Source organism: Sus scrofa, chromosome 2, assembly GCF_000003025.6.
Source record: "Sus scrofa isolate TJ Tabasco breed Duroc chromosome 2, Sscrofa11.1, whole genome shotgun sequence".
In the NCBI taxonomy this organism is placed as follows: domain Eukaryota; kingdom Metazoa; phylum Chordata; class Mammalia; order Artiodactyla; family Suidae; genus Sus; species Sus scrofa.
The window spans coordinates 113326611-113349116 of record NC_010444.4 but is presented as its reverse complement, the minus strand read 5'-3'; the positions used below and the strand labels follow the sequence as shown (position 1 = coordinate 113349116).

General features: G+C 36.8%; 1 protein-coding gene across 1 annotated transcript in view; it reads left to right on the top strand.

Annotated features, from left to right (window-relative positions):
• The window catches only part of FBXL17 (F-box and leucine rich repeat protein 17), a 491431-nt gene that overhangs the window by 131448 nt on the left and 337477 nt on the right, over nucleotides 1–22506 (top strand). The window contains 1 exon segment of the mRNA XM_003123817.6: nucleotides 19316–19423. Coding sequence (XP_003123865.4) covers nucleotides 19316–19423 — 108 coding nt within the window.

Below are 22506 nucleotides of genomic sequence, written 5' to 3'. Positions count from 1 at the left end.
GTGCTCTCTTTTCTTCCTGTTTCTCTGTAAGTTGCCCACTTAACCAAGTTCATGTCCTTACTAAGATAGCAGACCACTATTTAAGTGTAGAATTCTTCTTATTTGTAATTTGCATGATACTGGCTTTAATACTGATTAGTTATGTTTCTGTGAATTAACATGTTGGTACCAAATAAAGCAGTGTATTCAGTAGTGTTTGGCCTACCCTTAAGTAGGAATCAGCCTTCATTTTTTCTTACCATAGTTAAAAATCGTATTCAGAGGTCTTATATCAGTCGTGTAAGATGCATTCCTGGCTTGTCTCATGCCTTTCCTAGTAGGGAAAGAGACTGAAATCCTCCTTTCTTAAAGCAGTAACAAGGGTAAATCACTTATTGTCATTGTTGTGCTGGGTCAAGAAGGGCGTAGTCCTCCAGGCCAGGTGATCAACATCAGTGTATCCATTTGCTAGTTGAGAAAGAGAAAGGATTTTGAAGGGGGAATGACTAGGATGGGTTGATCCTGGCTTGTAGTTTCCTCAGCCTATGACTGAATATTTCAATATCAAATATAATTTAGAAAAATCAAGAGGAGAAGGAACATCTATTATATTAATCTGTATTTTTACTTTTTATCTTCCTCTTCCTCACTTCTCCATGTTCCAAGATTTCTTTTCCTTTGTAAGAACTGTTTGTTATTTTTTTAGGGTAGGTCTTCTGGCAACAAATTAAGTTTTTCTCCATCCTTGACTGAATGTCTTGCTTTCCTATTCATTCCTAAAGGATCTTTTTTGCTGGATATAGAATTCTGGCTTGATGGTTCTTTTCTTTTAGCACTTGAAAAATATCGTGCCATTTCTATCTGTGTCCTTGGCTTCTGATGAGAAATCTGCTGCAATATTGAATTGTTTTTCAAATTCCAACTGTAGAGAGATTTTGCTGCTTTCAAGATTTGTTTGTCTTTTGTTTTTAGGGGTTTGATTATGATATGTTCTGGCATGTGGTCCTTTATGTTTATCCTATTTGGGGTTCACTCATCTTTTTAATTTGTAGGTTTATTTCTTTAACCAAATTTGGGGAAATTTCTTCCATTATTTCTTTGAATACAGTTTTAGTTTTACATTCTTTCTATTTTTCTGGAATACTGATGACATGAATGTTAATGTTTTTTGTTGATTTAGTAACAAGTGTCTAAGGTTGTTGTCATTTTTTCAATCTATTTTCTCTGAGTTTTTCAGGTTGGGTTCTTTCTATCTTCTATTTCCTGATTCTTTCTTCTCTTGTCTTCATTTTGCTGTTGAAACCATCCAGTGACTTTTTTCCTTTTGATAATTTTACTTTTCATTTCTGAAACTTTCATTTGGTTCTTCTTTATATATTCTATTTCTTTACTGAGACTTAAAAAAAGTATTTCGCAAATGTCTGTACTTGCCTATTGAAGCATTTTTATGATGTCTGACTTTTTTGACAGATAATTCTAATATCTGTATCATCTTGGTTTTGGCATCCTTTAATCTTTTCCTGGGAACCAGAGGAAAAGCGGTGAATTTTCTTGATTTTCTTCTTGCCTCATATGTCCCTGATTGGGTACTGAAGAAGCTAGCAAGCTGAAAACATCAGTGAGAACTGAAGGAAAAAACCCTGCCATCCTGCTGTTTCTAGCCAAAGGATCAGAGTCTTCATGTGTTTGTTTTACATATGATGCCCAGGGTTTTTTTTTCGTTTTGCTTTGTTTTGTGTTTGCTATATATAGCAGAAAGAGTAGGATACTACATCCTATTCTGGAACCAGAAGGGAAGTGCTAGTGTGAATGTTAATCCCTGTCTTGTGGTGAATATGAATCATCTAATTTCCTAGCTTCATATAGATGAGTGATACAAACCCTCAGAAACCTTGCATACTCTGCGATGTTTAGAAGGAAGTAAAAGATAAATGCAATGAGTAAAAATTAAAATATGCTCAAAAAATGTCAATTTTGAATGTCAAAATTTTAGGTATATTAATTTTTTAGGCATATTATGTTAAAAGTTTCAAACCTGGGAGTTCCCATTGTGGCACAGTGGAAACGAATCTGACTGGTATCCATGAAGATTTGGGTTTGATCTCTGGCCTTGCTCAGAGGATCAGGGATCCGGCATTGCCGAGGGCTGTGGTGTAGGTTGTAGACTCAGCTATGATCTGCATTGCTGTGGCTGTGAGTAGGCCAGCAGCTGTAGCTCTGATTAGGCCCCTAGCCTAGGAACTTCCATCTGCTGTGGTGTGGCCCTAAAAACCAAAAAAAAAAAAAAAAAAAAAAAAAAAAAATCAAACCTCATCTTAGAAGTATGATGTCATAGTAAAAATTAACTATAATAGCTTATATTTTTATGAGAATGACTTTATGAGAATGCCCGAATCTGGTAGTTTTATCTTGCTTTTTACAGAATATAAACTGAGATACAAAAGATTTTTTTAAAATTTTATTTTATTTTTCTTTGTCTTTTGTCCTTTTTAGGACCGCATCCATAGCACATGGAGTTCCCCAGGCTAGGGGTTGAATCAGAGTTGTAGCCGTTGGCCTATGCCGCAGCCACAGCAATGCCAGATCCGAGCCGTGTCTGCGACCTACATCACAGCTCACAGCAACGCTGGATCTTAACCCACTGAGTGAGGCCAGAGATCAAACCCACAACCTCTTGGTTCCTAGTCAGATTTATTTCCACTGCACCATGACAGGAACTCTGATTTTTTTTTTTTTTAACGATTTCTATTTTTTCCATTATAGCTGGTTTACAGTGTTCTATCAATTTTCTACTGTACAAGGTGACCCAGTCACACATACATATATACATTATTTTTCTTACATTATCAACTCCATCGTAAGTGACTAGATATAGTTCCCAGTGTTATACAGCAGGATCTCATTGCTTATCCCTTCCAAAGGCAATAGTTTGCATCTGTTAACCCCAAATTCCATGTCTGTCCCACTCCCTCCCCTCTTCCTTGGCAACCACAGTTTATTCTCCAAGTCCATGATTTTCTTTTCTGTGGAAAGGTTGATTTGTACCATATATTAGATTCTAGATATAAGTGATATCATATGGTATTTGTCTTTGTCTTTCTGACTTACTTCGCTTAGTATGAGAGTCTCTAGTTCCATCCATGTTGCTGCAAATGCCATTATTTTCTTCTTTTTTATGGCTGAGTAGTATTGCAGTGTGTACATATATCATACCTTCTTAATCCAATCATGTGTTGATGGACATTTAGGTTGTTTCCATGTCCTGGCTACTGTGAATAGTACTGCAATGAACATGCAGGTGCATGTGTCTTTTTCAAGGGAAGTTTTGTCTGGTTATATGCCCAAGAATGGGACTGCTGCGTCATATGGTAGTTCTATGTATAGTTTTCTAAGGTACCTCCACACTGTTTTCCATAGTGGTTGTACCAATTTACATTCCCACCAACTGTGCAGGAGGGTTCCCTTTTCTCCACACCCCCTCCAGTATTTGTTATTTGTGGACTTATTAATGATGGTCATTCTGACTGGTGTGAGGTGGGACTTCACAGTAGTTTTGATTTGCATTTCTCCAATAATCAGTGATGTTGAGCATTTTTTCATGTGCTTGTTGGCCATTGAGATACTAAAGATTAAATAATGTGTCCAGGATGGCCAGAATGCTGCCAGAATTTGATACCTGGATTTTTTCGTTCTTATCGTGTATTTTGTACATTCACATCTTGGGCTCTTGTACCTCTTGTTCTTAGTGATCCTGCTTCACCTCCATACCTGAAATGATCTTTCAGAGGTCTCTCCTTTACGGCTTTTTTGCTCTTTGGCTCTGCCCATGGCATGTGGAAGTTCCCAGGCCAGGGACTGAAGCCACACCACAGTTGTGGTCTGCACCACATGCAGCAATGCTGGATCCTTAACCTGCTGTGCTACAAGGAAATGTCAGTCTCCTTTGTGACTTTCAAGATAGCATTTGGTTCCCACACAAATGCCTAAAACTAATAGCTCTCTCTTCTGTGATCCAAAAGCATCTTTGCATAACTATTTTAGCATTTATCTGTTATTATGGGTATCTGTGTGCTTTACCCTCCACCACCAGGGCACATGCATACGTGCTATACAGGGCCTTTATATAGTTGATGATAAATGTTTGTAAATTGAATTAAAATTAAAAGCTGACTCCCAGTTAGGCATTTGCTTTGTCATGTTCCATTATCTCCTCTAAATGTAATGAACTCTACAATGTTAGGTAAGTGCAAATTGACCAAGATGTCAAAAGACCACACCTCTTCGACTAAACAAACCAAAAACCTCATTAAACAAAGATACATTTCTATTGATGCTTTACTGTTTTTTCTTTATGAGATTCTGAAAACTTAGTCTTTACCCCAGATTAACATACGACTTTTTCTCCTTTTGCAAATTAACTGATTTATTTGAAAGCAGTTGTATCAAGCTTGTGTTATTATGTGAATTCTTTACATGTGTTATCTTTTTTAATCTGCATACTACTTAGTGGGTGTAAGTACTATAGTAACTGTTTGAGATAAGAATACTGGGATTTGGCGAGGTTTGGTATATAGCTGGTGTGAGGTGAAGTGAGTGATTCAAATCTAGTGACTTCATATCCAAGTCAGTCTGAAGTTGTAGGGCTACCTGCCTGTCCATTTCTTTTTGTATACATGCTTATACACATAGCATTTGCCAGTTCCAGATGTATATATTCTGAAAACATGAGGAAGAGGGAGAGCATTGTGGTAGGGGAGTAAGGAAAGGTGCAAATTATATGGCCTCTATTCTTCATTCAACCCTTGGTACTTGGTATTTAGTCCTATGGCTAGAGCGAGAGGGCCAGAAACTAAGGAAAATGTGTTTGGAGAGACAAACAGACTTTGTAAGATGGTGGCCCCTAAGAGAAGGGCTTTGGGAGCTTAGGTGGTGTGGCTTGTGCAAAATCAGGGAGGAGGCTGTTGGTTCCACCTCTCCAGTGCTCTGGCACTCCCAAAGACTAGAAACTCTGGCAGCTTCAGATCATGCAATGACAATGGAGTTATTATGAGAGGCAGAAAAGGCCTTAAGCTCTGTTGAGGGGCTCTGCTGTAACACACACAGAGGCAGCAGGATCTTGAGCATGTGGTACAGAAAAAGTCAGCACCTTGTGGGACAGCAGCTAACAGATAATCACTTGAGCAGGAATGAGGTACTACTTTGGGCATCTCAGAAAAGACTATGGAGAAAATTTTGAGATGTAAATTTCCATCAGTCAGCCTAGTGGGGAATTCTAGCTCCCTGATTGGTTCAATAAAAGCAAACGTGACCCTATTTTATAGTTCCATGAAAGTGAGGTCTGATCTATATTATCAAATATATCCCAGGCATAAAATACAGGTGAGAAGCTGTATAATACAAGCATATTGTCACCATGTTGCTGAAGCATTTGGCTTTATGAATTTCTAGAATATATCCCTCCATTAAGCATTTTATATTTGTATACATTTAAAGTACCTTTTAATTTCTAACCATATGTTTTGTTTTGTAATCCAGTTATATGTTGAACAGTGATTTGATGTTTTAAATTTCTGATTTGTATTTTGGTTCTGAACTAGCGAATTGACTCTATATAGTATTCTTTACGTTTCTTAATAATTTTTAAAAATTTCATGGTTTTTTCAATATGTAAGGAAAATACATAAAAAGATTTTCAAAAACTGTTTTGTGGCTTACCCAAGCAAAGTGTAGGTAGATGTATTTTATATTGCTTTATAATACTTTTTTTCTTACTGCATTGTTTATAGAAGTTACCTTGGAAAAAATGAAGGCCAGGTAGAAATATGGTGCTAATTTATACTTAATTTTTTAATAGTTAAAAATAATTCATATTCTATTTTCCTAAATTCTAAAAAAAAATTACACTTTTTTCTCAAAATTTTCCAAACTTATATGAAGATTATTTAGGTTAAAATAAGAGAGTAAATTAAAAAAAAAATCTTTTCCCTTTTTTTTCCCCTTTTTTAGTATTTGCTTTCTGTGATTGTTGAGTATAAAAAATTATCGATGTGGAACTTTGGGAAATAAAACAGAGAAATTTAAATCACACATTTATAATCCTACTACCAAGAGGTAGTTAACATTTTATCTCCTCAGTTTTTTGTTCTGCATATATACCTAATAAAATGTTTATACTTCTAATAATTATATATCCTGCTTTTTCAATTACATTGTATTTTGTGACTTCATTAAATGTTTTAAGAAAATATGATCTTTCATGGCCACATAGCAGTCTCTAAAAAATATACACCATCATTTAAACATTATCCTATTTTAATACATTTGGGAAGTTTCTGTTTTTTTCATTACTCTAAAGAGTGAGTGCTCCAGTGAGCATCCTGGCCTACCGATCTGTCTGCTCCTCTGCTGAGCCTATTGCTCAAAAGTCCCCAGAAGTGCTCTTGCTGGGTTAAAATGTGTAAACACCTTTAAGACTTTTATACTGTAGATTAAATAAATGTAAATAAAATTTATCTGGCACAATGCCTGGCAGATAGGCCTTCAAATACTGAGTTTTTCTTAACAGTAGACATTCTGTAGTCTATTTGTCATTCCATCTTGCCTTTCCTAGATTTGATTCATTCATTCATGTGCTCAGTAAATGTTTATTGAGCACCTAGTATTTGTTAGGCCCTGTGAAGTTATATGTTAAGTTGAACTTAGGGAGAATGTTATGAAAATATTTAAAAACCTCCTCTTACCCCTATTTCTGGAGAGATGAATCTTTGTCCTGATATTGTACACCATGAGCTCTGCCCTCTTTGAGCTGTTAATTTAAAAAATGAAATGAAACAGATTTGTACAGCATATTTTTTTCCCTCTGCTGAAACTGACCCAAGGAAATGCCTCCTTTACATTCTTGTTACTCAGCATGGCTTCCTCTGTGGAGGTTAAGTTCATAGACCAAGTGGACTAGGTCTGGGTAGACGACAGACTTGCCATCTTATTTCCAGTTATTGTGGAAACCTCATTAAAGGAGGTGAGGTTTTATGAGCTGTTTGAAATGTAAGAAAGAGCATTTAGTGAGCTGTGAATGTATTTGTCTGACGTGATGAAAAATGTATAACCTAATTTTAGGTTTTGTTTTTTGATAATAGGTTTTCTTGTTTAAAGAATGTTAAACATGAATATGTAAGAAATGTTCTATATTCATACATTAGGTATTTGTACACTTTTTAAAAAACAGGTGATTATTGGCTTTCATTTATGATTAAAACGTGGATGGCTAGCACTTTATACCTTGGTTAAATTTTATTCATCTTGGGAAGCATTTTATCTTGTTAAAATATTAAAGCCTAATCTGAAATATTTTTTGCAAACACACAAGTGACTTTTTTGAAGGTTGTGCTCTTGCTTCTATGCGTTTTCTTTTTGCATATTATATGTCAGCCTCCCAGGGAGGAGGTGGTTCTTTGTTGTTATTGAATATTATACTTATCTACTCATGTATTTATGAGTTATATTCCTTATAATGACAGGTAAGAAACTTGGCTGTTTTACTTATTACCTAAGACATTGTATCTGTAGGAGCATCACAAAGCACAGTTTTGGAGTATATAATTTTTTGCACTTTCCAAAGGCTTTAACAACAGTAGGAATGTACTGTCATATCCAAGTGCTGTTAGAGGGAAATAATTTGTCAAGTTAGAACATTAAAAATAGAATCAATAGGTATTCCTTGATGGCTTAGTGGTTAAGGATTCTGTGTTGTCACTGCTGTGGTTTGAGTTTGATCCCTGGACTGGGAATTTCTGCATGCTGTGAGTGCAACCAAAAAAAAAAAAAAAAAAAAAGTAGAATCAATATACTCTCAGAAAATAAAGTTATTTGGATTACTTGCTTTTATTATCTATAATTTTAGATATAATACAAAATACATGTGAACTTGTGTGGATTTAAACTTGTTACTGACATTTTACCAACTGAAAGACTCATTTAACTTGCATTTTCCCCAGATACATAATTTCAGCCTGGTGAACAAGTATAGATTAGAAAAGTTTATGTATTGTCATTTCTCTTTCTAATGGCTTGGTGGTAGGTAGGTGAGACATATCGTAACAGAGATTGTCATTAAATGCTGACTTATATTCTACCAGCCGCAATGATAAGAATAAAATTTTACTTTGTACAATAATATTTGAAGTTCCAGCTCTAAGGAATTGGGGAAAGGAAGTGTGTATATCGAGTAGTGGCTAATCTTTATTTAACACTTTGTATGGTATATGCCCAGCACGTGGAAATTCTCGTGGGGTGCTTACAAGAACCCCATTAATTTGTATCTGATTCTAACACTTTTTGGAATGTAAATAACTTCTTTAATGTCAGACAGCTAGTATGAAGCTGGATTGCAACCTCGGCAGTCTGAGTCCAGGGATTTCATAGAGTCATAGAATCATATGTTTATTTTTGAGATAAATAAAAAGTTTAATATCACTGATTTGAAATTAGTACAGTAATTATACTTGAAATGCTTTCATTCCGTTAAGAAAAGGTATGACACTGACCAACCAGTTAAGAAAAGGTATGACACTGGGCATAAAAGATTCAGAAGAGGCATGAGGAAAAGGAAAGGAAAGAACCAGAGAAAGGAGGTGAGGTGACAGATGGAAATGTAGGCAAGGGGAGAGGAAGAGGTGTGCAGGCAGAAGTTGAGGAACAAAGCAGAGAGTACCCTATTGTATAGGTAAGGAGAGAACCAGACAGTTTGGAAGTCTAAGTGAATTACCTTTGTCCTGGTGGCTTTTCCCTTGCTTTGCGAATTTTAGCATGCCTTTCGAAATACTAACGAGCTCTTCTGCTGTTCAGAGTTCTTCCCCTGTTCTTTGTATGTTAGCCTTCTGGGATTTAAGTTCATTCACCCTTTATGATAAAACTTCCTTTAAAGTTAGATGATTCAGAATTCACGTTGTGTGTACTACTACTATTTCTTCCTCTTTTCTTGCATAACACATGATACATCCATACAATCAAATTATGCTAAGTGATCTATCTGGTGGCTTTAATTTAGCCTTCAATCATATTCTTATGAATTTCTCCTTATGCTCTTGAAATGAATCCTCAAACTAACCATATCTGTTAATTTTATTTAGAAATGAAATAAAGTTTGACAGAATGGAAGAGACTTTATTTGCAAAGAACTAAAACATTTTTCTGTGATATAACAAAAGAATGAATTGTATGTTTATAAGGCAACTTTGTTATCAGTTACATTTACTTATTACTTAATTGATCTCAAATTTAATGCTCAAATAGATTCTTTGGTTGTATTTTAAATACATTATTGAGTATGTTGTAGTAAAAAGAGCACTGGGCTCACATGTAACCTTGGACAAGTTCCTTTAACTTCTCTATTTCTTCATTTATAAAATGGAAATTGCACTTGCCTGTTTATCTAACTGGGCAAGTGGACAGATGTATATGTGTACTAGAAAATGCTTTGTAAATATTGTTGCTAAATACAACTATGGTTGTCACGTTAGTAAATTTCTTTTTAGATTACTCCTTTTATTAATTAAAAGATGAGCAGATGCAGAATAGACTAATTGTTCTGTTTCATTTACATTACCCAAATATTGAATTTCAATAAAATAAAGCAATATTAGTCGAAGAAACCTGGTCAGAAAATTAAAGGAAAGTGGTTGAGTCATACCTAACTTATCATAGATCTTTTTAATAGAGACAGATATCTATGCCATTAGTTCTGGACCAGTGTCTTTCCTTTTCACAATACTTTAATGCACAAATTATAAATCTCTTTTTATCAGCCAATCTGACTTTCCCAAACTCCGAGTAACATAAAGCAAGACCGAATGAGCAAAAATCAGGCAAGGTCAAATAAGCAATCAAATGATCAGATTCTCATTGGACACTAATGGAATTTTAGATTTTTAGAAAATGATTAGTTATGAATCTCAATGCCCTTGTTGACAAAGGGTCAGTTTTTACAAAACTGTGGTAAATTTTTAATGAGATTTTAAAATTACTGTGTTGGATTATTATCTCCATAAAACTATACACAGTTCATTTTTCATATAAAGTCTCACATGAACATTTTTGCTAAAATGTATTATGGCTATGATTTTTAAAAGAGCCTCTTTTTGAGATATACTGAAATATTTACTGATAGATGTGATGTTTTAGAAGTGTATGGGATGTGTGTACATGTATAACTGAATCACTTCGTTGTATAGCAGAAATTATCACAACATTATAAATCAACTATATTTCGGTAAAACTTAAAAATATATATATATTCATAGATTAAAAAAAAAGTGAATGGGGCTCTTGATGAAACCAGGCTGGCCATGAGTTAGTAATAATTGAAGCTAGTTGATTGGTAAATGGCAATTTATCTTATTATTTTTGTTATTTTTATATGTTTAATTTTTTTCATAATAAAAAGTAAAAATATTAAATTCCACTGCTTTGTGCTTGCGATTTACTCAGTGAAATAGTTGTATCATGCTAATTAAAAGTCAGAGTTGTACTGGTAAGTATGAGTTGTTAAATAATCCTTGTTTTTCTCATGCTATATAAAAGCAATACATATTCTGGCTCTACTGAAATGATATCAGGCATATAGTTAAGACTTAGTTTAAAATGTTTGAGATAAATCTTATTTGTAATAACCAAGTATAACCTTAGTCATATTTTGGTTCCTTTCATTAACTGTATAACTATGACATAAATAGAATGTAATAATTCGTTGACTCCTGCAAATGATTATATTAAAATAGTGCTCATACTTGTAACACATGTCTGTCTAACATTTGCTCTTCTCACTGGGTTGTCAGCTCCATGAGGACAGTCTGTCTTAAATCATTGCATATAGCACATACTTGGCACATGATATGTATTCAGGTAAATATTGTTGTCTGGGAGTTCCCATCGTGGCGCAGCAGAAACAAATCCAATTAGGAACCATGAGGTTGTAGGTTTGATCCCTGGTCTCGCTCAGTGGGTTAAGGATCTGTAAGGATCTGGTGTTGCCTCGAGCTGTGGTGTAGGTTGCAGATGTGGCTCAGATACTGTGTTGCTGTAACTGTGGTGTAGGCCAGCACCTGTAGCTCCGATTGGACCCCTAGCTTGGGAACCTCCATATGCCACAGGTGTGGCCTTAGAAAGAAAAAAAAAAAAAATATATATATATATATATATATATAGAGAGAGAGAGAGAGAGAGAGAGAGTTGTCTGACCATGGTTTGAAAGAAAACTATGTTTCAGTAACATTCTTTTAGATTTCTTTTACAGAAAAAGTATGTATGGTACTTAACAGTATGGTGTTTTATTAAATGAAGAGCATAGTGATAAAGGTCTTACTGAAAGGATTTATAAAGCAAATCCTTACCAAGTGTTTTGTCTCTATATTTAGCTACTTCCTTTTATATGACCAGTACCAATTTGTTTTGTGTTTTTGTTATACTGTGTCAAAGGAGAAAACTATCTGGTGCATTAATTTTAAGTGTATTTACTGCACCCTGTGAAAAATATAATACAAAAAAGCAAAGGAAGGTGAAAATGAAAAAGAATCTTTTCATAGATTTTGAAGATGTGACTAAATAAATGGAGAAATTTTATTGTGTTTCACTTTTATTTATTTATTTTTTGTCTTTTTGCTATTTATTGGGCCGTTCCCGCGGCATCGGGAGGTTCCCAGGCTAGGGGTCGAATCGGAGCTGTAGCTGCCAGCCTACGCCAGAGCCACAACAACCCCAGATCCAAGCTGCGTCTGCAACCTACACCACAGCTCACGGCAACGCCGGATCGTTAACCCACTGAGCAAGGGCAGGGACCGAACCCGCAATGTCATGGTTCCTAGTCGATTCGTTAACCACTGTGCCACGACGGGAACTCCTGTTTCATTTTTAAAGCTCCTGTAAGTGTAATATATATTTACTTGATATGTAAATAAAAATTTTTCCATTTAGGATTCTTTTTTTTTTTTTTTCCTTTTTCTTTCTTTATGGCCGCATCTGCAGCATATGGAAGTTCCTGGGCTAGGGGTGGAATTAGAGTTGCAGCTGTCGCCTATGCCACAGCCATAGGAACACCAGATCTGAGCCACATCTGCAACCTAGGCCACAGCTTGCAGGAACACCAGATCCTTAACCCGCTGAGTGAGGCCAGGGATTGAATCTGCATCCTCATAGAGATAACGATTTGTCCTTAACCTGCTGAATCACAGTGGGAACTCACCCCTTGGGATTCTTAAAGTACTTCGCATATTTTTTTGTCTGTTGTTAGACCTGGCTGCTTACTGAGTCTGCTGTGTGACTCAGCCTAACTGAGGTACTCCTTGGTGTGGTAGGCTGCCGTTCATGTGGGGACAAGGACCCTCTGCAGCCATTGCTCACTAGCAGCCTCTCTGAGGCCAGAATATCCCTTTAGCTGGACTTTAAAGTACACCTCTTCCCTTTATCACCCTTCCCTTGGAGCCTTTAATGAAGGGCTCCATTAGTTACGTGCCAACCATGTGCTGGAACTCAAGGAGACCTTATAGTTCTTTAGTCCCTGTATTTTTGTTACCAATAAAATAGATTCTCTTAATATCAACTCCTAATCATTCTGCCAAGCTTTCAACCCTTCACAGTCTGGTTGCTTCTTCAAACTCAGTTTCAGATATAGTCAGAAGGTCTCGGGAAACTGAACTAGAGTTGAATGCATTGTACAGACTAAAATATTCCCAAGGATCTCGCTGTTAGTTGTGGTGGCTAGACTTATTTCGATCCTCCCTGTCCCTTCTGCTCTTAGAGGCAGGGACACTACCTCATTTTCATATTGTGTTAGTACTTGGCATGAGGTGCTGTGCATAGAGCCAGTATTCAAATATTTTTTTGAATTAAAGGGATTTAAGAGACTGGGTGACTCTGAGTGAAAAGAGCCCTTCATCAGATGCATTATAATTGTACTTTTTAATTTTTAAGATAAGGCAGATTCTAGCCATTCACTACTATGGTCACTTCTGCTTTCAAAAAACCAGTAACCCATTCAGATGATTATTACCTGCTACGTGGCAGAGGGGATGCTCAGAAAACCAAATGATAGCTGACTTCTACCCAGAATCATAAGGCTCTTCTGGTCCAGTGAATCTCATTGGAACATATGGAAATGTTTTTGCCCTTTGGTTATAAAACTCGGTTAGATCCCAGCCTAAGTAGATTACTGGCCTTTATTTTGCATTTAGAAGATGAGGGCACCCTTTAGGCCCACTGACCACTCTGGCTGTAAGAGATGAAAAAAAGTAATCAGAGCTTGGCATTCCTTGTGGAAAATTCCCTAGGAAGTAGGCTCACAATGCCCTTGGTCCCTGTTGGCCTAGAATTTTTCCTGAGGTCCTAAGTGACATTAGGTAGTCACTCTGTTATTTTCCTGCCGTTAGTTTTGTGGTTCACTCCAGAGTCAATGTGCTGCTGTCACTTTCTTTGAAGCCTTTTTGTCTCATTCTTAGCCACTGCTTCTTTGTGCCACTTGTAACCAATAAGATCAACAGTTCAAATTTTCTTAGTATTAAAAATAATTTTTAATGTGCTTCCAGACAGTACTTCATTTATTCATTGATTTTATTTTTGGAGCTCCTGATGTGTGCCAGCTGCTGTGCCAAGCGCTGGGGATTAAGTAGTAAATGGAAGGAACAGGTGGGGAGACCATCACAGCAAGAATAAGAGGAGGGGACCGTGGGGTGATGAAATGAGGTAGAAAAGTTCGGGAAGAGTCAGATGGTGCAAGGTCTTGTAGGTTATGGAAGGAGTTTGGATTTTATTCTTAGAGTAATTGGTATCATTGGAGGATTTGGAATAGCAGGATCTGATTTGTACATTTAAAAAGTTCGCTGTGACTTGGTGGGTAGAGAAGAGATTTGTGGGCTCCGGAGTGGCAGAAAGAAGTCCAGTGTGCAGGCTGTTGAAAATGTCCGAGAAAGATGACATGTCTCAGACCATGGTGGTCTCTGGTGTCATTAGAGATGGCAGAGAGATAACCCTATGTATACCCAAGGCTACCTTCAGTACTAATACTTGGAAGGTCTAGACATCACAGACTATTACGTTTGTCATTTGTGTTAGAATTGTCTAGGTCTGTTATTTCTGCCAGGAGAGAAAACCTTTGATCTCACAAGAAACCACCCTCAGAGGGTATGATTGAGTGCAGCTCTCAAGAGCTTATGATAAAAAACATCTTTCTTTAACTTCTGCCCCCTGTATTTCTGGTTTTCATTTGCTTCAGGTTTAGCAAGTAGAAAAGGCCCCCTTAAGATTCAACAAGTGGAAGCTCTACTAGAAGTTTTGCGTGTGTTTATATTATTGGTGATCTTCATGGTTCTTGTGACTCTGAAGGCACAACAGGCATTTCTTACCACTGATACTTTTCTCGTTGTATCATTGAATACACTGCATCCTTTCCATGCCTCTATAAAAGTGCGGGTCGGCTTTTAGAGTGCCAGCGTAAGGAAATGGTCCTCCCTACCCCTGCCTTGTGAAGAGACGACACGGTTCAATCTGAGGTTCATATTCTCTTTCTCGCCATCAGAGCCTTGACTAAAAATCAAAATCTGCTTTGCACGCTGATCTCATTCTCCTCTAATTTTTTCATGCACCTTTCCACGTCCGGAACCACATTTCTCTTTGCATACGAATTCTTACCTACTGTCCAGTTTTCCCACAGTCTGTGAGTAAGTATGACTCTTTAAATCAAAACCTTCCAGGTTATCTTTTCAACCAGTGGTGCTGGGACAATTGGATATTCATGTGCAAAAAATGAACCTTTCACCTTACTTCACATTGTTCACAAAAATTAACTCCAATTGTTAGAGCCTTTAATACCATCATTAAAAAGAAAAGACAGGGCGCAGAATGGAAGAAAATATTTGTGAAACAAATATCTCATAAAGGATTTGTATTCAAAATACATAAAGAATTCTTGGAGTTCCCGTCGTGGCGCAGTGGTTAACGAATCCGACTAGGAACCATGAGGTTGCAGGCTCGAGCCCTGGCCTTGCTCAGTGGGTTAAGGATCCGGCGTTGCTGTGAGCTGTGGTGTAGGTCGCAGACATGGCTCGGATCCCACGTTGCTGTGGCTCTGGTATAGGCTGGCAGCTACAGCTCTGATTCGACCCCTAGCCTGGGAACCTCCATATGCCGCGGGAGCGGCCCTAGAAAAGGCAAAAAGACAAAACAACAACAACAACAACAACAACAACAAAAAAAAGACAAAAAAAAAAATTCTTACACCTTAATAATAAGAAAACAACCCAATTGTAAAAATGCGTAAAAAATTAAGCTTACACTTATCATAGGACTCAGTAATTCCATTCCTAGATTTTACGGAAGAGTTATGAAACATGTCCATACAGACTTTTATGTGAATGATCACAGTAGCATTATGCTCCAAATTGGAAACAATTAAAATGTTTATAAATTGGTGAACAGATAAACAAAAGGTCAATGCTGGATCTCTAACCCACTGAGTGAGGCCAGGGATCAAACCCCCATCCTCAAGAATACTAGTTGGATTTGTTACCACTGAGCCACACGGCAACTCCTGAGTTTTTGCATTTTTATTTATTTTATATATATTTATTATATTATATTTATATTATATATTATATATATTATATTTATCTTTTGGGGGGCCACAGCTGTGGCATGTGGAGGTTCCCAGGCTAGGGGTCAAATCAGTGCTGTAGCTGCTGACCTACACTGAAGCCACAGCAATGCTGGATCTGAGCCACATCTGCAATCTACACCACAACTCATGGCAACGCTGGATCCTTAACCCACAGAGTGAGGCCAGGGACTGAACCTGCATCCTCATGGATGCTAGTTGGATTCTTTTCCACTGCACCATGATTTCTTTTCCACTGCGCCATGATGGGAGCTCCAGTTTTTGCATTTTTAATGAGCTCCAGGTTGATGCCAGTGCTGCTTGTCTGAGGACCACACTTTGAATGAAAGGCCCTAGCACTTATTCATAACTCGGGTGGTATGTTAGAATTTCCTTGGAAAATTTTTCTAGTGAAAAAGAAATTAAGTCAGAAAACTCTTTAGGTGATTTTCTGCTGTACAGTCAGATTAAGAACCTTAAGAAAATGGCATTCTTTTAATCATAATAGGTCAGTGATAGACTTCCTAGGTCTTCCTCAGGCCCACCCCATGGTTTAGCCTAAGCCTCCATATAATCAGGCCTTTTAGGATAACTAGGGTGCTTTAGTAAATTGGGGTGCTTTAACTACACTATTTTTGAATTATTTTCCTACCTGTGTCGACTGCTTAGTCATGGCTAAGCATTAATATACAGAAAATTGGGGAACCTGGGATGATTATGACAACAGCTAAAACTGTATTGACCAATTACAAGGTGCCATACCCCATTCAAAACATTAAAATGCATAATTAACCCTCATATTTTACCCTGTGAGGTAGATACTATTATATTCTGTTTGTAATAGAAGGAGCAAAGTGTAGAGAAGTGAAATGACTTGCTCAAAATCACACAGCTAGTAAGTGGTCCATCTGGCATTTGAAAAGAGGCCATCAGTCTCCAGGGTCCAAGAGAAGCTGACACTACTAGATCTGCCTCCTGCAGTCTATGCTTGTTTCTGCCAGACTTTCAGCCCCAGATTCCTAACTGATTCTGTGTATTTGGGAATGGAGCCAAACTCCAGCCAAATCTTCAAGGCTCTTTTATTGTCTCCTAAAACACATCTGAGTCTACTAAGGGTGTTACTGTACTCCATGGACTTCATGGGGTCTTGCTTGGCTTATAGGACTTTGATGCTGGAGGCCCATCTGAGTTCTCTTAGTCTGATTGCTTTTGCTGAAAGAAAAAGATCCACCAAGCAAATTTTAATACCTTTTTTCTTCTTTCTGAAAGCTCCAACATCTTGGACCTGAGCTTCCTTGTGTCCTTAATCCTTATCTGAATTTCACTTCCCACCTTGAAAATGGACCTAGAAAAGACTTGATGTTAGGGGAGATTGGGCAGGATATTTAACGAAATGACCATATGTATTTAACCTCTGTCCCACCTTCCATCCCCCCCCCCTTTTTAAAATTTATGTATGTATATATGTATGTATGTATGTATTTTGCTTTTTAGGGCCTTACCTGTGGCACATGTTGGTTCCTAGGCTAGGGGTCTCATCAGAGCTACAGCTGCCAGCCTTTGCCACAGCCACAGCAACGTCAGGTCCAATCTGCGTCTGCAACCTACACCACAGCTCACGGCAATGCCGGGTCCTTAACCCACTGAGTGAGGCTAGGGATCGAACCTGCAACCTCATGGTTCCTAGTCGGATTCGTTTCTGCTGCACCACGACAGGAACTCCACCTCCATTTAAAATAGAAACATGTTTTCACTGAAGCTTTAGTCAATTTTAGTGCCTCAAATATTCTTTGTTAATGTAATGTTTTTAGAAAGCTGAGTGTCAGGAAAGCCCATTTTTAATTTATCAATGGCACCCTTAGTCTTAATATGCTGAAGCATACTTTACTTTTGAGGGCAGAATTAATCTTTTATCAGGTGTACCATGGATGCTATTCATTTCATTATTTTAGGAAAATGTTCTTGTGTTGTTTCAGAATTAATGCTACCCACACAGCTTTATTTTCCAATATCTATTCAGAATAGATAAGGAAGATACAAAGTGAGAGTCACCCATATTAAAGTTAATGCAAAGGAGACCTGAGTCAACTGCTGTTTGAAAAACTAACAATGATGTTTAACTTGTTGATTTCATCTTGACTGTGAGGAAAGTGAATCTGAAATTAAGCCTGTGATAGAGAATATTTGGACCTTCTTGTATAAGCTACAACTTTGTGAGACAGTGAAGAAAATGTTAGCACAATTATAGGAAGATAATTTTATACGTGGGAAGTTTTTGGAGGTAGGAGGAGACAAAAAAGGAATTTCAGCCTGCCCTTTGTTTAAGGCAGGGCCATATAGAAATGCCAAAAGCTGTCAGTGTAACTTCTTTGCAGCACTGTGGTGGCCTCAAGTTTTCACATCCGTAAGAGTCACTTTGACACTTTTTAAAAATATGAATTCTTGAACCTCATCTTTTTTGGCTCTGAGTTTTTAATAAACTCCTCAGGGTAATTCTAATATGTATTACATTAGGGTTAGGCTTTTTCAGAGAATCGGAATTAGTATGAAGTGTGTGTGTGTGTGTGTGTGTGTGTGTGTGTGTGCGTGTGTTAAATATAATATTGTTAGGAATTGGCTCACGTATTACGGAGGCTAAGAAGACCCCAAATCTGCGACTGGCAATCTGTAGATACAGGAAAGCTGATAATTTAGTTCTACTCTGAATTTAAAGGCATAGGAACAGACAGAGCTGATGATGTAAGTTGCAGTCCACATTTGAATCTAAAAGTAGGAAGCTGGTGTCTCAACTCAGAGGTAGGCAGAAAGAGATCATGAGCAGATGTTCCTTTATTCCACCTTTTTGTTCTATTCAGACCTTCAGTGGATTGGATGTGATTAAGGTTAAATGGTCAGAGGGCATTCTGCTTTACTCAGTTTACTGTTTCCAAAATGAATCTCATCCGAAAACACTCTCACAGACACATCTAGAATAATGTTTAATCAAATATCTGGGCACTACATGGAGTAAAGTTGACATATAAAATTAACCATCACACCATCCAAATCTGAGGAATTTAAAGCAGTGAGGGACGAAACCAGATTTCTTGGAAGAAAAACTTGTAGGGAGAAACCTTATAAAGAGACCATTATTGCACTTGAGGAAGCAGTTGCATAATTTCAGTTATAAAAGATGTCCAGACTAGGCAAATCCATAGTGACCAAAAGATGCCAGGGGTTAGAGGCAGGAGTTAAAACAGGAGAATGACTGGTAATGGCCATGGGGTTTCTTTTTGGGGAGTTGAATATGTTCTGGAATTAGCTACTGGTGATGGTTGCATAACCTTGTGAGTATACTAAAAGCCTATGAGTTGTTTCTGTCGAAAGGGTGAATTTTATAGTATGTGAATTATATATTAATAATCTGTGTATATAAATAGGGAGATATGAAGAAGTGCAGATAGATAGTGTTGACATCTCTGAGACATTTTCTATGAAGAAGTAAACAAACATGGGGTGATAGAGGGGAGGAGGGGTCAATGGAGGATTTAAAAAAACCCCACAGGAGTTATTGCAGCATGTCTGTGTACAGAGTCAAATGATCCATTGACTAGGGAAATATTCATGATGCAAAGTAAGGCAGAGGGAAATTGCCACAGCCAAATCCTTAAATTCACTGTAATGCCATCTTGACCAACTCTCTTCCTGGCTCTTCCTTAGGTCACAGATCAGTCGGTGAAAGCGTTTGCTGAGCACTGTCCTGAACTTCAGTATGTCGGCTTCATGGGTTGTTCTGTTACTTCTAAAGGAGTCATTCATCTAACCAAGGTAGGTACCATGGCTTCATCTCCTTAGTGCTTCCAAGTGTCATTCATATCGGTGCCCTAGCAGTGTTAAACAGACTGGAGTGAGGTCATTATAGATGTGTAGGTAATGTCTGATAAAGTTAAAATCAGTTTAAGGCAATAATACAAAATCTGTCTTTTCTGAAATGGATCACTCATTTAAACAAGAAACCTTTTTTTTTTTGCCTTTTAATTTGCTAATGACTATGAAATACATACATTAAAGAAACTGATACATGTGACAGTAATTATTTATGTATTAAATTAATATATCATGTTAGAAGTTATTTTGATTAAAATTTTCAGTGGTCATGTATCATTAAATCTGAGCATTTGGCTTTTTTATTATTTTTTATTTTTTTAAAATTTTCATCATTGCTGGTTTACAGTGTTCTGTCAACTTTCTACTGTACAGTATGGTGACCCGATTACACATACATGCATAGATTCTTTTTCTCACATTATCATGCTCCATCGCAAGTGACCAGACATAGTTCCCGGTGCTATACAGCAGGATCTCATTGCTTATCCATTTCAATGGCAGTAGTCTGCTTCTAATAAATTCCCCATTCATCCCACCCCTCCCCCTCTCCCTTGGCAATCACAAATCTATTCTCCAAATCCATGATTTTCTTTTCTGTGGAAAGGTTCATTTGTGCTGTTGGATTCCAGATAGAAGTGATATCATATGGTATTTTTCTTTAATTAGGGTGATGGTGGCATCATAGAATGTCTTTGGGATTGTTACTTCTTCTTCAACCTTCTGGAAAAGTTTAAGGAGGATGGGTGTAAATTCCTCTTTGTATGTTTGGTAGAGTTCACCTGTGAAGCCGTCTGGTCCTGGATTTTTATTTGTAGGGAGTGTTTTTCTGACATATTCAATTTCATTTATAGTGATTGGTCTGTTCAGTTGATCTATTTCTTCTTGATTCAGTTTTGGCAGGCTGTAAGTCTCTAAAAAATTGTCCATTTCTTCTAGGTTGTCAAATTTGTTGTCATACAGTTGTTCATAGTATTTTCTCATGGTTTTTTTGTATTTCTGTAGTATCTGTTGTGTCTTTTCCTTTCTTGTTTGTTTTTTTTCTCTTCTCTTCTTACTGAGTCTAGCCAGAGGTTTGTAAATTTTGTCTACCTTTTCAAAGAACCAGCTCTTGGTTTGAATGATTTTTTCTATTGTTTTTTGAATCTCTTTTTTATTGATTTCCTCTCTGATCTTTATGATTTCCTTCCTTCTGCTGACTTTAGGTTTTGTTTGTTCTTTTTCTAATTCATTTAGGTGGTGGGATAAGTTGTCATTAGAGATCTTTCTTCTTTTTTGAGGAAGGCCTTTATTGCTATTAATTTCCCTCTGAAAACTGCTTTTGTGGCATCCCAGAGATTTTGAGTGGTTGTGTCTTCATTGTCATTTGTCTCAAGGTTTTTAAAAATTTCCTTCTTGATTTCCTCATTGACCCATTGGTTTTTTAGTAGCATGTTGTTTAGTCTCCATGTAGTAAGTTTTTTCTCACTTCTTTTCCTGTGGTTGATTTCTAGTTTCATGAGGTCAGAGAAGATACTTGAAATAATTTCTATACTCTTAAATTTGTTGAGGTTAGCTTTGTGCCCCAGTATGTGATCAATTTTTGAGAATGTTCCATGTTCACTTGAGAAGAATGTATATTCTGATTTTTTTTTTTGGACGTAATGTCCTGAAAATGCTGATTAAGTCTAACTTTTCTATGTGTTATTTAAGATCTCTGTTGCCTTATTGATTTTCTGTCTAGAGGATCTGTCCATTGATGTGAGTGGGGTGTTAAAGTCTCCTACTATGATTGTATTCCCATCAATTTCTCCTTTTATGTCTTTCGGTATTTATTGTAGGTATCTGGATGCTCCTATATCAGGGGCATATATATTGACTGTTGTAATGTCCTCTTCTTGAATGGATCCTTTAACCATTAAATAGTGTCCTTCTTTGGCTTTCTTTATGGACTTCATTTTAAAATCTATTTTGTCTGATATGAATATTGCAACTCCTGCTTTCCTGTCTTGTCCATTGGCATGAAATATCTTTTCCCATCCTCTCACTGTCAATGTATATGTGTCCTTTGCCCTCAGGTGAGTCTCTTGTATACAGCAGACTGAAGGTTTTTGCTTTTTTATCCAGTGTGCCACTCTGTGTCTTTTGATTGGAGCATTCAGTCCATTGATATTTAAGGTGATTATTGATAGATATATATTTAGTGCCATTTTAAACCTTGTTTTCCTTTCTTTTTTTTGTTGGATGGGATGGTTTCCATTTATTTTATGCTTGAGTACTTTTCTTTTCAGATTTTGTGAATGTAACATTCAGTTTTGATTTGTGGTTCCCTGTTGTTAAGTATGTTAACCCCTTCCTATATCTGCTTGCTTTAACCTGATAGTTGTATAGGCTCAAACACATCATTAAAATAAAAAAAGAATCTATATTTTCTTACTTTCCTTCCCCACATTGTATGATTTTGATGCCTTTTTTTTAAAAAAAACACCTTCATGTTTAGATCTCCATCTGTATGCTGGCTTATTTAAGTGATTGCTTTCCAATTGTGGTTTCCTCCATCCTAATTCTTCTTACTTTTAAAAAATTTTTATTATTATTTTTTTTATTTAGAGAAGCCCTTTCAGTATTTCTTTTAGAATGGGTTTAGTATTGCTGTACTCTTTTAGCTTTTGTTCGTTGGAGAAATTCTTTATTTCCTCTTCTATTTTAAATGATATTCTTTCTGGATATGGTATTCTAGGTTGCACATTTTTTCCTTTCAGCACTTTAAATATATCTTGCCACTCCCTTCTGCCTGTAGTGTTTCTGTAGAGAAATCAGCTGATAGCTTTATAGCGGTTCCTTTATAATTAATGCTTTGCTTTTCTCTTGCTGCCTTTAGAATCCTCTCTTTATCTTTAACATTTGCCATTTTTATTATAATATGTCTTGGTGTGGGCCTGTTTGGGTTCAACTTGTTTGGAGCCCTTTGTGTTTCCTGTGTCTTGATACCAGTTTCCTTTAGATTTTGAAAGTTTTCAGATATAATTTCTTCAAATATATTTGCA